General features: G+C 41.0%; 1 protein-coding gene across 1 annotated transcript; it reads left to right on the forward strand.

Annotated features, from left to right (window-relative positions):
- Window positions 1-1,439: 1,439 nt before the first annotated feature.
- LOC145768940 (uncharacterized) lies at window positions 1,440-2,740 on the forward strand. The gene is made up of 3 exons (XM_082580541.1): window positions 1,440-2,028; window positions 2,172-2,321; window positions 2,460-2,740. The coding sequence occupies exons 1-3, from the start codon at window positions 1,440-1,442 to the stop codon at window positions 2,738-2,740; spliced, it is 1,020 nt and encodes a 339-aa protein (XP_082436667.1).
- Window positions 2,741-17,153: the final 14,413 nt, after the last annotated feature.

Here is a 17,153-nt window from a genome sequence, read left to right on the forward strand (position 1 = left end):
CTGCTGATGTGCAATGAATCTCCATCTATCAATACGATTTGATGTGGCTTGTTTCTAATAAATGTGAAAATATACGAAGCTCGGCTGTTACTTTGCTTTGTCACAAAGGGAGTAGTGTTGCTTATAAATCCGTGTTGCTGCTGTTCTTTCGCCCAAGGATTAGCTAGGTTCAACAATAAACTTTTGGTGATGAGCGACTAGAGCGAGGCTTAGGTACAGAGACGTTTGGCAAATGTAGATGCCAATGCTGTTCAGATGTTTTATGCACCAGCTTGCTTCGCATGTCCAACCTTGGTCAAAGCGCGGGCATTACAATAGTCAATAGGTCAGATGAAGCAGCGTCATGGTGCATAAACATCAACCAGAATTTAGGCGCCAGATGAAGCAAAATGGTGTACAAGCCATCTTGCCAACGTTGGCCAGACACAGATGCCAACGTTGGCAAGATGAAGCAAAATGGTGCATAAAACATTTTGCCAACGTTGGCAAGATACAGAAGCCAACGTTGGCTAGATGCAGAAGTCGACGTTGGCTAAATGCAGACGCCAACGGTGGCAAGATGCAGACGCCAACGCTGGTCAGATGCATCCAAATGGTGCATAAAACATTTTGCCAACGTTGGCAAGATGCAGAAGCCAATGTTGGCAAGATGCAGAAGCCAACGTTGGCAAGATGCAGAAGCCAGCGTTGGCAAGATGCAGACGCCAACGCTGGCCAGATACATCCAAATGGTGCATAAAACATTTTGCCAATGTTGGCAAGATGCAGAAGCCAACGTTGGCAAGATGCAGAAGCCAGCGTTGGCAAGATGCATAATCCAATGTTGGCAAGATGCAGAAGCCAACGGCGGCAAGATGCAGACGCCAACGCTGGCCAGATGCATCCAAATGGTGCATAAAACATCTTGCCAACGTTGGCGTCTGCATCTTGCCAATGTTGCGGCCAACTTCTTGCCAATGTTGCCCCAACAATCAATGTTTACTGGGGAGGAAGCTATACGTGACTCGTTTATCGCTGGGATTTCGTCAAATCACATTAAACAACGCTTGCTAGAGGACAAAAATGCTTCGCTACAACAAACTTTTGATAAAGCTCGATCCTTAGATGATGCCCAAACGTTTTGCAATCGTGTCGAAATGACTGCGAGCCAGACTCCGTCTTCACTTGATTGTGGCGCAACAGCTTTTGAAACACGTCCTACCTTTAAAGTTGAAGATTCTTCAGATAAAGAAGAAAGCTCAGACGTTAGCGCCGCGTTGGTTGAAAAGTGTAACTATTGCGGAAATAGGCGACATAGTAGAAGATTTTGCCCTGCTCGTGAAGTTATTTGTTTCAAATGTTCTAAAAAAGGTCATTTCTCAAAAGTTTGTCGTCTTTCCAGGGTAAATCGAAAACCTATTTATTCATCTGCTTCTACTCCACGAGATATCATTATGAATATGACAACCGAATCTTTCGACACCCACGCAAAGGTCAACGTCCCTGTTACAGTTAACGGAGTTCAAGCCAATGCTCTCATCGACACTGGCTCTACCCTTTGTCACATGAGCGACCGTTTGAGAAAGCGTCTAAAACTAAATCTTGAAGAAAGTGAATGCCGCATTGGTTTAGCCGTGAAAGGATGTTCATCGCAAAGTTTAGGAATCTGTAACGTAAAAGTCGCGCTTTTTGGACAAGAGTATGATAATGTAGGAGTCACTGTTTTGAAAAATTTGCTCACCGACCTAATTATCGGACAAACTTTTATGAAACAGCACAAAAGCGTGAATATTCAATTTGGAGGGCCTATGCCAACGTTACAGATCGGAGCATTAGAAGCTATTAAAACGTCTACTTCAATACAGCTTTTCAAACACTTAAGGAAGGAGTGCCATCCGATTGCTACAAAGCCTAGAAAGTATTCTCAAGCCGATAGAAGTTTTATCTCTTCAGAGGTGCAGCGACTTTATAAGGAAGGTTTAATTGAGCCGAGTCGTTCGCCATGGCGAGCACAACCTCTTGTGGTCACTCAAGAAAATCACAAAAAGCGTATGGTCATCGATTTTAGCCAAACCATAAACAAATTCACTTGTTTGGACGCGTATCCTTTACCTCTTATGTCAGACGTAGTGAGCAATGTTGCTAGGAACAGCATCTATACAACGCTAGATTTAAAAAGTGCGTACCACCAGGTAGAAGTTCCTCTGCAAGATCGAAATTACACTGCTTTCGAAGCCGATGGAAGCTTGTGGCAATGGAAGAGAACGCCGTTTGGTCTAACGAATGCAGTACTGGTTTTCAACGGATAATGGACAACATTATCAAAGACTACGAGTGCAAAGGTACGTACGCTTATCTTGACAATATTACCATTTGCGGGAAAACCCAAGAAGAGCACGATCAAAATTTATCAAAATTTCTTGCAGTAGCTCGAGAATGCAATCTAACTTTCAATGAAGCAAAAAGTACTTATTCGGCAGATACAATCGACTTGCTTGGATACAGAATCTCTAAAGGTACTTTAAGTCCTAACCCCGAAAGAGTAGAATCTTTACTAAAAATCCCGCCTCCAGAAAGTAGTAAACAACAGCAGAGGATTGTCGGTTTATTTGCGTATTATGCTCAATGGATTTCGCGTTATTCTGACAAGATTCAGCCTCTAATTCGTAACACTACCTTTCCTCTGAATGATGCAGCCCTAAACTCTTTCGCGACGTTGAAAGCTGAATTTGGCTCAAGTTACGCTTGGGGTGATAGATGAAGAAATTTCATTTACAGTAGAAACTGACGCATCTGACATTGCCATTTCAGCCACTTTAAATCAGAACGGGCGACCCGTTGCTTTTTTTTCCAGGACACTCAACAAAAGTGAAAAAGTTCACTCAAGCATAGAGAAAGAAGCGACGGCAATTATCGAAGCCATTCGAAAATGGAGTCATTTTCTAGCGGGACGCCGATTCAAACTTGTCACAGATCAAAAATCGGTGGCATTCATGTAGCCTACAACAGCAACAACCATGGCAAGGTAAAAAACGCAAAAATTTTGAGATGGCGACTGGAACTATCACAGTACGATTATGAAATCGTTTATCGAGCAGGGAAGTATAATACTGCTCCCGACACTTTATCTAGAGTGTATTGTGCAACTATGATGGACAATTCGTTGTATGAAATTCATGCGGCCTTATGCCACCCTGGAGTAACTCGCATGCATCATTATGTTAAAACAAAGAATTTGCCTTATTCTATTGATGACATCCGTAAAATGACATCCGCTTGTGAAATTTGTGCTGAGTTGAAACCTAAGTTCTACAAGCCAATTGAAATTCCATTGATAAAAGCTACGCAACCTATGGAGCGCTTAAGCATCGATTTCAAAGGACCTTTACCTTCTGCTACGAATAACAAATACATTCTGACTGTAGTAGATGAGTACTCTCGATTTCCTTTCGCCTTTCCTTGTAGTAAAGTAGACACTGAAACTGTAATCTCGTGCATGTCTAGTCTTTTTGCAATGTTTGGTAAATGTGGTTATGTGCATTCGGATAGAGGTGCATCGTTTATGTCTAAGGATTTTGTGTCTTACATGTACAGTTTGCGTATTCCTACCAGCAGAACCTCTATATACAATCCACGGGCTAATGGCCAATGCGAAAGATACAACGACGTAATTTGGACTTCTGTAAAACTTGCTTTGAAAACTCGAGATCTTCCTATTTCTAAATGGGAGTGTGTTTTACCTGATGTTTTACATTCTATGCGCTCTTTATTATGTACTGCAACAAACGTGACGCCACACAAGCGATTTTTTAATTTTCAGCGTCGTTCAAGTCTAGGTCTTTCCATACCTACTTGGGTTAAATGTCCTCAAAAGGTTTTATTGAGACGACACGTTCGTGCTAGCAAGTATGAACCGCTTGTCGAAGAAGTGGAAATGACTCATGCAACTTCGAACTACGCGCACGTTCGTTTCGCGAACGGACGCGAAACCACAGTGTCAATTCGTGACATCGCTCCAACTGCTCGTGGTGGCCTTGACGAGTCGACTCTTAGTTTGCCGGATCCCGGGAGTCCAAACGAAGGGATAAGCAATCCATCTGTGGAATTTCCCGAACAAATAACAACTAATAATGAGCCTGTCAATGAAAATGCACCTGCCCCGTCATCGGAAACTCATATACCGACTGATTCCAGCGAGCGCCCCATGCCCCGGCGCTCATCACGTTCAAGGCGACCGCCAAACAGATTTGTAAATTAATTAAATGTATTTAATGTATTAGCGCCTTTAATTTTTGTTGATCTCTATTGATAATCTATGGAAGGGGTGAATGACATGTTATTGCTTTAAGTTGCATTGTAATTTACGTCGTTACTGATTGCTTTGTTGCTGATTGCTTTGTTACGTTGCCTTAAGTTCCTTTGTCGTTTTTACTGGTGTTTATTTTCAGTCTCAATTCAGTTTGCAGTTTATGTCGTCAGAACAACCTAGTTGCATTTTAGCGTAATAAACTTCTTAATAGAGGAATTGTAGATGGTTTCACTACACAGACATTGCCGTCGGCTGCAGCGTGGGTCAGGTGCAGTGTTGTACGCGTCATTGAAATAATTTGACGGCGTCAGCGTCAGCGCGAATTGCCTAAAAACTTTACGGCGTAAAGGACTGCGTAAGCTCTTAAAGAAATTGACGGCGTCAGCGCTAATTTCTAGCGCTATTTTTTGCCAGCGTCTCATAAAACGGAAATATTTCAACCAAGTTTAGGCTAACAATAGCTATAAATAAAGAGCAGGTATTATGTTTTGAGACTGTATTGTAATTAGCTGCTCAGCCTATTAGTTATTTCCTTGCAGAAAAACAAGCATATCAAAACGTTTGTCTGACAATCTGCTGTGTTTGGGACGCATATTCAGGGGCGCCGGAGCGATTTTTGACTGGATGGGCAGAAGTATGAAAAAAGGGCACTTTTGTTGCTGAAAGGCCAATTTTTTTTGTAAGTTTTTAAGATAAGATATAGCGATAATGCTCATCTATCAGCTCATTATCGCGTAATGATACAAGTGTCCGCTATACAAAGAACAATGGCACGGAAGGGCATCATGCTATTTTATAATGATGTAATATAACTTACTGTGATGGAGAATTTTGTGTCGTGAATATTATTTTGAGGCAAAAATAGAACATTATAATTAGGCTAAAAGCGAATAGCATAAATTGTTATATTGCAAAGTGTGCAGTAGCTTACATGACTTTAAAAGGGCACCATTGCCCCCTCTTCCCTCCCCATCCACAGAAATTTGAGGGCAGGGGGGCTTCCGCTCCCCCTGCCCCCGCTTCCGGCGCCCTGCGCATATTGTCCTTTCCAAGTGAAAACATGCGTTCCACAGCAGCGCTGGTTGGTATTGGTGTGTTGTATTTCAAAAACAAGTTGAAAACGTTTAGTCGGTAATGTATTACTGTTCCAAGCGTGCTGTGATAGTTTAGCATGTATAAATCTTTTAACGAGGTCCACTGCACCAACATCGCTCTTTTTAGGGGCATAGAGCTCTTGAAATAAAGTATATTCAACGTCCGCGATGCCATTCATGGATTTTTCGCTTTCTGTCTCTGATCCCTCGTTCTCAATACATGGGTGATCACCATTTGGCGAACTTCTTCCGCATGTATTCCAGGGAGCCATTCCAACCAACGCAAAAGCCGGTAATTCGGATGAGTCGCGCTGGCCAGAATACATTGTGAAACTCTTATTGTGAAACGAGATTTTCCATGAAAACAAAAAAAATGACGCTTAGCGCTTGACGCTTAAAATCGGCAAAATAGTTGACGGCGCTATCACTTCCGTCAACTGAAAAATAAATTGACGGCGCTAGCCTCAGCGTCAACAAAAAGTTGACGCCGTCAAATGACGCCGTCAAATTGACGGCGTCAACGTACAACACTGGTCAGGTGTACGTCGGAAGGCGTACACCGATGCATAGCGCTCAAGTCCGCTTACCCGCAATGCAGGATAAAGATAAACAAACAAACAAACAAAACAATTGTTTTACGAACAACTGTTTACGAAAAAACGTCGGACACCGTCAAAGATGACGTTTACTCAACTTGCAGCCTATCTTGTTCTGGTAACAACCTCATCTTGCCAAGACACAGATCCAGCGTCGCCTCCAAAATACTCTTTAAAAGTATTTCTTATATCTGTTGCACGACGCCTTGGACGTCTGTCCGATTCCCTCATTGGCTGCATCTGTCTGGTTGTGTGATCTTCTCTCCAGTCGCCTGGTTGCAGGTGTCCTCGCTCCTCAATATCCACCGAGTTTCTCCCTGCGTATTGGACTCCAGGTTTCCCGCTCAAAAAATTGTGCAGAACAAGGCAAGCCTTAATGACTGCATCGACAATGTGAGGTTGCATCAACATTGCTCTACGGAAAATGCGAAAACGCGATGCCATGATGCCAAACGCATTCTCAACTATGCGACGTGCCCTTGACAGCCTGTAATTGTAGATTTTTTCATTGTGGGTAAGATTGTTTCCTGGGTATGGCCGCATAAGATTTTCCATCAATGGAAACGCTTCGTCACCAACAAATACGTGAGGCATAGCAGGTGCTGAAGTTCCAGGTAATGGCTTGTCTTGTGGGAGAGGCAACTGGTTGTTTTTTAACATTTGTCCAAATACGGATCGTGAAAATATATTGGCATCACATTGCCGTCCATACGAACCAACGTCAACTGCTACAAAGTTATACTTGGCGTCAACGACTGCCATCAACACAACACTGAATGTTTTTTTGTAATTAAAAAACCAAGACCCACTGTTGGATGGGGCTTGAATCACTACATGTTTGCCGTCTATGCTTCCCAAGCAATGAGGAAAGTTCCACAACTCTTCAAATTCTTGGGCGATTCTTTGCCACGCTGCTGCATCGGGTACCGGCATCACCTCCGGCTGCAAAACATCCCAAAGTGCCTTGCAAGTTTCGGGGATAATCTTGGCAACAATCGATTTGCTCATCCGGAATGACGAGGCGATGGTAAAATAGCTGTCGCCGGTGGCTAGAAACCTGAAGAACATCGACGATGACTGGTATACGAATTGAGAAGCCGTAACTGAGATTAGAAAATTGCCAGAAAAATGTACTTTAGGTATAGACCCCATATAACTAGTAAGTTATCCTATTGTAGCCTACTTACCTCAAAGTTACCGCAAGTCTTTCTCCTACCGATATTGGCAGTCGAAGATGGGTATTTTTTTTTAACAATTTTCGGAGCAATTTTTTCCAAGAGAGCATCAAACACCTCGAGTCATCCGAAACGTCATGAAAAAGTGTGACGGGCGCAACGCCCTCATGTCTTCAATGAGCTTGAAATAATCACCTGTTAAACAAGAAATAGCGTCATTGTAATAGAAATATGCAGGTACAGTACAATGTTTAGATCTATCGTTCAATTCATTTTCTTATTGTGGAGCAAAGGCCATTTAGGGAACGTTCAAATATTACGTAACGCTTTTTTTCCGAATTTTTGACCCCCCTCCCCCATGTAACGCCAACGTAACGCTTTTTTCAATCCCCCCCTCCCCCATGTAACGCTTTTTCAGTACGAATTCAGCACAAAAAACTACCATTCCGTACTCGAAAGCGTTACGTAACGTTTTGCTTGAACCCCCTCCCCCCCAATGTGACGCTAACGTAACGCTTTGCATAAACCCCCCCTCCCCCTCGAAAGCGTTACGTAATATTTGAACGTTCCCTTAGAGGACAATTTGAGCCCGGTACCAATGAGATTCTTTTGACCCAAATCAATATACAATTATACATATTATAAGAAAAACGCACTATATCCAAAAAATACATGGTGATTTCTCTAAGTTTTCCGGACATTTGGAAAGGTCACGGGCCCCCTAATATCATCCAGGGTCCAAAAGTACCGCCCTTGTCAACGGCCAGGCCATAGGATTGTATGCTACCGGTAGGCCTATTGCACAGTAGTATAAATTGAGCTACGCTCATGCTGCAGTGGAATCATTCTACAGATGATTTGTAGGCTAGTTACATTCGTGATCTCTTTCTCGCTTCTGCAGAAGAGGATGAACCTAGTGTAATCGTTTTTTATTTCTTCTTTTCAGTAGCAGTTGCCTTCTCTTCATATACCACCATACAATAATTAGATGCTGCTTACAACGCTTTTTTTGGTTCTGGGGAGACGAGGAAAACGGAGCCATATTTTAACCAACGTATTTGCAATCTATTTCTGTAATAGCCTACTGTTCTACCTTTTTCAATCGAGTGTGCAAAATTCCTAATATCATTCCTGGTGAACAAAAGCAGGCGTAACCTATTACTTGTTGTTGTCATCGATTTGCTGTCATTACATAGATGCACTGACCACACATAGCCTACCGTAGCCCACTGCAGGCTGCAAATTGTTTTTGCAAGTTCCACTGGCTGAAATCCTTCTGACATTGGTGGCAAATGTGAATTCAAGCCGGACTACTGATGAAAATGCAGCTTAGCAGGCGAGTGCCGGCGTTCCCACCTTGATCGCATCTCCTAAGTTGAAGTAGGCTATATACGCGAAGAGGATGCAAGCTTCTGTTTATCTAACTTAGAGTGTTAGCTAAGCATGCGAACCACTACCGTTCTTATCAAGTCACAGCTAATCCAAACGTTCCCGGGTTAAATCAGTTGAAGGCGAGTTTCCCGCCAGACGACGTAACCAAGCAGAAAGTGACGTTGTTAGCGCTTGAATGCACACGGTCGCAAGATCAAATTTGCCAGTGTAGACAGTTTTTAGTCAGTCGAGGCTGGACAATGCAAGCGTTTGCGCTTTTCGGGCTTGTAGTGTAGACCAGGCTTTAGCGTAAACAAAAAGTCTCCGCCGCAAGTCTACGGCTTAGAATTTGCGGCGTACCTATACGTACATATCTGGTTGAATCTGACCTGGAATGGTCACCATTTCTCAGTGGCACAAGTTGAATTTCCAAAATGAGGGAGAAATGATGCACCCCAATATTCATTCTAACAAGTTCACAAAAAATCCCTTGATTTTGACAATTATTGAATCAATTAAACTTGTAAGCAAAGCGGTCATATCCTATGTTCGTTTTGATCTAGGCCAGGGGCAAAACGGACACCCAGAATAAATATAAAAACACACAAAGTTTCATACTTTGGGCAGTTATTGTTAAGTGACATGTTAATTCAAAAAACGCAATAGGTCCATGATACACAGGGTGATCAAAGCAAGTGTAGACAAATATTTATTGAAATAACAGTAGCCTACATCCAAACAGGAAAAAATTTACATTATATAAAGAAAAATACAAAGAAAAGTATAAATAAACAAAATGTACTCTTATTTTTCAATATATCCTCTTTTTGCCTTCACCAAACGCCTTAGTCTGTTGTGCACTTGACTGCATGATGCACGTATGGTGTCTGATGGTATATTCTCTCAACAGGTACGCAATTTTGCTTTCAGAGCTGTAACGCTTAATTGATTTGAAGAACAGGCTTCACTATCCAAGATACTTCATATGCGAAGTCCATTGGGTTTAAATCAGGAGAGGATGGAGGCAATAATTCCTTTGGCCAAAACCCTGCCATATTCTCCTTACACCAGTCCTGGACAAGATTCGCTGTGTGGGACGTAGCCCGGTCTTGTTGAAGATCTATTCCGTCTTCTCCCAATGTTGCATTGATCCAAAGAATAAATTTCTCCTTCAACATTTTCAAATAAACATGTTGATTAACTTTTTACTCCCTCTTCAATGAAGAAGAGAAGGATTTTTCACCAGTTGAAACTACCCCATCCCAAACCATCACAGAGGCTGGTTTCTGTCGCTGGAACATCAACCTTTCATTCCATGGGATATCTTCTTTTTTCTTTGCATAAATACTGTCATTCAGATGATTATGCACAGCCTGGACGTGAATAACTTTTCGTCTGTCCAAAGAACTGGTGGCCGCGTGCCTCATGCAGTCAAGCGCACAACAGATTAAGGCGTTTGGTGAAGGCAAAGGGAGGATATATTGAAAATAAGAGTGCATTTTGTTTATTTATACTTTTCTTTATATGTGTAAATTTTTTTCCTGTTTGGTGTACTGGGTCATTCCAGCCCAACTCAACCAGTGCTTCCATGGGTACCCTCTCAGATTTTGCTCAAAATTGCACCAAATGTACCTCTATGGGAGCAATGAAAAATCCCCAAGTTTCAGATGAAAATTCCAAGCAACTTAGATTTTATGGCCGTTTAAACTTTAAGGGCCTCATCCCTTTTTCGTAACAGTGGACTGCCGCGTTCATTTTCAATGGTTTTTAAAGGCACATATCTTCATTTCTATGCATGCAATATGCCTGAAAATTAGTATTCTGGGTATTTCTGGGCTGCTCTTTCAGAATCTTCTGTCATAATTGGACTAGGATGTGTTGATAAAAAGTTACAGGCATCTCAAAACTGGATTTTTGTTGGTCAAAATGTAAATTTTTCACATTTTGACCATCAGCTGTGAGTCTCCCTCTTGGCCAACATCACATCACCAAATTTGTGTAAATTAGGCAATAAGCATTGTGTAGAAGCAAAATATCTTGATACAAACAGGAAATAATGGTTTCAGAGGCTACTGAAAATGGTCACCACTCAAAAAACACCCCTCGGGCCCCTTTTTCCGGGGGGGGGGGGGGTAGATAACCATGTAGATAGTACCCCAGAGTGGTGAAACTTTCACCACTTAAAGATACATGTCTTGGCTATGCGTGATATAAATTAGAACATCTCAACTCCTTTTTATTTTACTCAGCTAATGAAAAGCTTTTAGTTGTGTCATTGAGAACTGTGTGATACAAACTGATATGATATGAACTCAAATATGAACATGATTTGAACTCAATTGTGTGCAAAATGATAGACATATACATTACAATAGAAGGTGCCATTTTTACACATGACACCCATTACCCACCACCACCACAAAAAAATAAGCATGTCAGATATAAACAAATTATATTTGTCTATTGGAACCATTATGATACAATTGACCTACAGCTGAAAATTTCGCTTTCCCAAGCCTTAAAACAGCCGGCTGCCATCGCGGTCATGAGGGCTAAGTAGTGCTTGAATGACCGCCGGTGCTACCTCCTCAGTCAGCCAAGTTTGGCCGCCGGTTTCTTCTAGCCAATTATTTAATTTCGCAATAGAATGATCGTGGATTAACTGTCGAAAATATGTAGTATCAAAGAGTGACGCAGAATTAGGTCAGCGCGTCACAATCACCACTTTTGTATTGTGCGGGAACATTTTGCTGTTGTATGGAATATATCCAGCTGTAGCCTAAGTCTTGCTTGTAATTTCCGACGTTTTTTTTTATTAAAAGTGTTAATCTGAAGTGCTAATTTACATCGGCTGGCAATATTGTCGTTTTTATGTCGATTCAATGTTGTCGGACAGTTCGTTGTTAAAAAGGAGAACTAGGTTAGTTGACATCCGAGAGGAAAACACGTGTCTTCATAGTTGAGAAATGTTCCCGCTGTGTGTTAGTGACTTCACACCCTCAATGGTGACATCATAACGGTATAAAGGGTCAGGATTTATGAAAGGCGGTATGCAGTTAAAACAATTTACTGAGCAGCGCAGAGATAGTTAGCAAGACAAACTGCAGAAGAGGAGGGCCTTTGTCAAACTGCAAAGACAGGAAGGCCTTTGTCTGAGCAGGTAGTTCACAGGATTGTTGAACACTATCAAAATGATCAATTTCCACGAATGTGCCCTGGTAAAAAAGATGATGTTGCAGTGAAAACAGTAGATGGTAAAGTTTACATTAGGGTGGTCCAAAAAAAAAAAAAAATTTTTAATGTTAATGTCTCACCCTAAAATATTGTTACCATTGATGAGAAAATGACATATGAATTTTCATAAAGATTGGTTGATATTTAGAGGTTGCTACCGAGGTTCAAAGTTTTGTCGTTTGCCCCTATTTTAACGTTTTGAGAGGATATGATATGATACGGTACAGTAAAAAATACGGTACAGTACCATGGTATATTGCAAGAAAAATACAGTTTAATAATTACTCTATAGTCTGTTTAGTGTTTATAAACTCACGTGTCTGTATTACGAATCATACTAACTGGTCTACGTATACAAAATGTTCGACTTTGTATACTTGTGTTTATAATTCAGAGACTAAATTTGACATTCAATAACAACTTTAGAAGACAGTAAATTAACTACATATACAAATGTACATGATGTTACAAACCAATATACATAGTACATACATAGTTATTACTCTCTAAACCAGGGGTTCCCAACCTTTTTATGTTCTCGTACCACTTAGCCACCACGGATTGTCAACACGTACCACTATTTTCAAAACAACTAATTTGATCCAATATTAAATTATTTGCAAGATGATGAATCTGGATGTAAAGTCAGCGAAAGTAGCAAAATTACCAACAAAACATCACAGAGTCCATTACACCACACAGCACAGAACGCATCAGAATAACAAAGAAAAAGACACAACTAAACACAAACACAATACAATTAAATTTAATGAGATTTTTGTTTATTTTTCACCAGTTGATCGATGCGTGGCATTACTTTGCTACTAGCACATCTGAAGTCATGTCCAGGGGCACTTAGTCGGTTTCGATTTTTTGATTTGATGTTCATAAGAATAGAAAATCCCTGCTCGCCTTCTCAAGTAGAAGGAAAAATCAGTAGTTGTGGAACAGCGTGGGAAGCTAGCGTTGGGTATGAAGAAGCCATACTAAGCCAGAAGTTTATTGCAGAACATTCTTTGCGTTGTTTTTTTGCTGTCTGATCCTCCTGCATGTCTATCAGTTCCTCTTGTTCCCCTGTACCGACAGGTAGGTCGGCTGGGTCCACTGAGAAAGGATCTGTGATGTATGGGCATTGGGCAGCTTGTGGTATCTGGAAAGTAATGCTGCAATTCAGCAGTTAGCAGCGAGAGATGCTGGGTAATTTCTCTGGAAAAGTCATCACTGATTTCCATTTCAAGGGCTGACAGAAATTTAAACATACCATAGCGCTTGTTTTCCACATTTTTCCTTCATAATTCCACCTTTCAGATAAAAGCTCCCAGTTTTGAAACAAAGTCTACGACAGTGCAGTTTTGCCCTTGAAATGACAGATTTAAATGATTGAAGGCTTCAAATATATCTGACAAATAAGCCAATCTTGCAATGAATTCCTCGTTCTCCAGATTGTCATTTCAAAAAGACGCTTAGTTGTATTTCCTCGAGAGAGCCAGCGCACTTCTGTGTGATAGAGGAGACAAGTGTGGTCTGAGCCGAGATCTTCACAAAGAACCTTAAACAATCGAGTATTTATAGCTGATGTTTTAACAAAATTTACAATTTTGACTACCCTGTTCAAGCACATTAACAACTTTGCAGGAAGAGCCTTTGTGCAAAGAGCAAACCTGTGTATGAAACAGTGAACACTTATGACGCGAGGTGACTCAGCTTTGACATGGGCTTGAAATCCAGAATTTCTACCGAGCATCTGTTGTACATCCGACAAGATTTCCCTAATCCAGTTCATTTTCCCTGAAAAAATTATCCAAAGAGTTGAAAATATCTTTTCCTTTTGAGGTAGTGGACACCTCATGATTCAGCAATAATTCCGTTTTTACAGCATCGTTCTGTGTAAAGCGGACGTACACAAGCAGTTGGCAGCAGTTTTTGTGACATCTGTGGATTCATCAAGTTGTAAGGCAAATCCAAACTTCGAATCTCTTACTCCTGCAATCACTTGGTCAGTGATATCAACTGACATTTCCTCGATGCGTTGTTGTACAATATTGTTAGAAAGCGATACACTATCCAACTTTGCCACTGAATCTTCCCAATCAAATTTCTGACTAATATCTTTGCTGCTAGCAAAACAAGTGACTCCGCAATGACATGAGCTTTTTTGTTTTGGGCCACCAGAAGAGATACTTCATGGGATGCCTTCACAATTCCGGCATTATTTCGATAAAACTGGCATGTGTGATCCATGCGCTGTCGCTTCACGTTCTCCCCATGATTGGACTCAAGATGCCGCTTAAGCAAACTTGGTTTCAAAGCTGCATTTGAAAGGGTTTTCATACAGATCACGCACTGAGGTAAGCTATCTCCACGATGTTGAATAGCAATGAAGCCATACTTAATATAATCTTCGCTATACTTTCGCTTCGACATTTTCAAATAGTTAGACAAAAATGTAATGCTGTTCAGGATTCAGCCATTACACGTCGGAAAACCAACATCAGAATAAACGCAATTCTGCAATTGCACAGACCACATTGCACACGTAATAGTTTCGTCACAGACAACATTCACATTGCACACATAATAGCTTCGTCACAGACACCATTAAGTTCGCACAGCAGCATTGTATTAATAACAATGACAGCAGGGAGCAAGATCGACAAAAGTAGCTTACTGTGTGCAGAGAATTTAGTACAAAAAGAAATAAAAGTGTTGTTCGCATATTTTAGAAACTCAAAATTAAAAAATTGTTGCAATAGGTCTACTTTATTTGACAATACTACCACATATCGCATGCAACGGAGAGCTGCTCGCGTACCACCTGAAAAGCTCTCGCGTACCACTAGTGGTACGCGTACCACCGGTTGCGAACCCCTGCTCTAAACCCTTGACAGCCTGTTTTACCCTAAAAGGAGGGTCATCAGAAGTTCATCAAAATAGATTCAAATACAATCTATTTGAATAAGGAACTTCTGATGATTCTCTTTTTAGGGTGAAACAGGCTGTCAAGGGTTTGGAGAGTAATAACTATATTTGATTTAATTCGCTCTGCTTGGCATTGAGCACTTTTTGTAGTATTAATAGTTTTTATTGTTTAGTACCTACATAGTCATACATATAGGAATTATTGCGCGAGGGTCTTTCTACTACAGTCTAGATATCGCTGAAGGTCATCGGCGACGACATGCAAAAGATACTGTTTTTGTTCTTCGTCACATGTGTGTAATGTGTTGTATTAAGTGATCAACGCCACTCCGCGCTCGGCAATGTCATTTACAATCTTGATTTCACTCACAATTGCTCTCGCTCTTTGATACACGTCATTGGTGTCCCAGTTATCTGGGTCCATTTCCAAAATGATGAAGACAAATTCAGAGCCTTAAAAATTGGTTTGTATGATACAGAATTATCAAAGAATGCCAAGGCGATAAGCTCCTCTCCCAGGTGCCACAAATGACGCAACATCTTGTTCACTGCGGCCTTCGCCATCTCTGAATTAATATCCTTGTACTGATCGAGTCGTTGAGAAATGCGAGATCCTGAGATGGTGCCAGAATCAGCGATGGGGCGACAAACCAAGCTTTCACGTACAGTCTACACTCTCACAACAAACACACAGATATTGCGCAAAGCGACATCCTCCCTTTTAGTTAACGTGTACTGTTTTCAGTACATCCAAACTTGAGTGCATAGATTGCTTTTGCCATCCACCTGGCATGATGAAGGGCACCAGGAGCCATGATTTTGATGCCGCGAAGAGGAACTCTACCCAAGAATATGATGGTCAACTCAAGGAGCTCTCAGTAGTTGTCACAATGTTGCTGTATTAACAATTTTCATTAGCGAAGGTTATTATGGCATCTGCAAAGTCTGTCACGTGCTTTAAAGCCTTGTCGACAGTTCACGCACATTGTACATCATCTTTAGCAATGAATGACCATTTCATTTGAAAACGCTTGAAGAGTAGAATGTCCGGACCAGTCGAGCGACCCATCACGCATGAAAATATTGCCTGGAGAAGTATCTCATGAATATGATGACGGCAGGCCAAATAGAACAAGCCTTTGGTTTTCAAATAAAATGGCAATTCATTGATTTTGTTACATCAAATAAAAAACGATTTTTAAGGCTCTGAATTTGTCTTCATCATTTTTGGAGATAGACCCAGATAACTGGGAGACCAATAACGCATATCAAAGAGCGAGAGCAATTGTGAGTGAAATCAAGATTGTAAATGACATTGCCAAGCACGGAGTGGCGTTGATTACGGAATACAACACATTACACACATGTAATGAAGAACAAAAACAGTATCTTTTGTGCGTTGTCAGCGATCACTTTCAGCGATATCTAGACTGTAGTAGAAAGACCCTCGTGCAATAATTCCTATATGTATGTACAGACAGTATTTTTTAAGGTGTTGTGGGGGACCGAAACGGTCCCCCAAATTTCTCCAGCGGTTTCCCAAAATTTGGACTTGCAACTACAGTAGAAAAGTAATGGTTGTTTCTCGCCATGTCTTAAGCAAATATGGCTATTCTTTGGTATTTAAATGAAACACTTGCGGTCTCTTAAAACTACTTAGCGGTCATCCACACCAAACCTTAAAAAAAACCTGTGTACAGGTACTATGTAAATTAGTTTACATCATGTACATTTGTACATGTAGTTTATTCACTGTCTTCTACAGTTGTTATTGAATGTCAAATTTAGTCTCCGAATTTTAAAAACAAGTATACAAAGTCGCAGCGGTGGGATAGCGCAGCGGGTAAGGCGCTCGCTTTCCGATTATGCAATCCTGGTTCGACTCCTGGCTTATGCTGGTTGTTGACAAACACCGCCTACCTCTACCCAGGGTGTAATATATTGGGTGGGCGTAGTTGCTGAAGTAAAGGCGGCCGAAAGAATGGAACTGGCCACCCTACTCTCGTTAGTGCCGAAGGCTTAGTATAATGAGAACCTTATCTTCTCATCCCCCAATGCTTGGATTCAAGTATGGGACTCACCTTTACCTTATACTAAGTCGAACATTTTGTACCGTATATGTAGACCAGTTAGTATAATTCGTAATACAGACACATGAGTTGTTAAACTGTATTTTTCTTGCAATATACCATGGCACTGTACCGTATCATATCCTCTCAAAACGTTAAAATAGGGGCAAACGACAAAACTTTGAACCCCGGTAGCAACCTCTAAATATCAATCAATCTTTATGAAAATTCACATATGTCATTTTCTCATCAATGGTAACAATATTTTAGGGTGAGACATTAACATTTAAAAAACTTTTTTTTTTGGACCATCCTAGTTTATATGCAGAAACGACTGATTTTGATGAATCTGAAGGAACTTTATTTGGAATACAAAGAAAGATTTGAGTGGGATCTTCTAAATTATC

Source organism: Aplidium turbinatum, chromosome 4 (genome assembly GCF_918807975.1).
Source record: "Aplidium turbinatum chromosome 4, kaAplTurb1.1, whole genome shotgun sequence".
NCBI lineage: Eukaryota > Metazoa > Chordata > Ascidiacea > Aplousobranchia > Polyclinidae > Aplidium > Aplidium turbinatum.

Coding starts and splice junctions, on each gene's coding strand:
- LOC145768940 (XM_082580541.1), top strand. CDS start 1,440: ATGACAACCGAATCTTTCGACACCCACGCAAAGGTCAACGTCCCTGTT. Junction 2,029..2,171: donor TCAAGAAAATCACAAAAAGC/GTATGGTCATCG, acceptor GCGTACCACCAG/GTAGAAGTTCCTCTGCAAGA. Junction 2,322..2,459: donor CAAAGACTACGAGTGCAAAG/GTACGTACGCTT, acceptor CTTATTCGGCAG/ATACAATCGACTTGCTTGGA.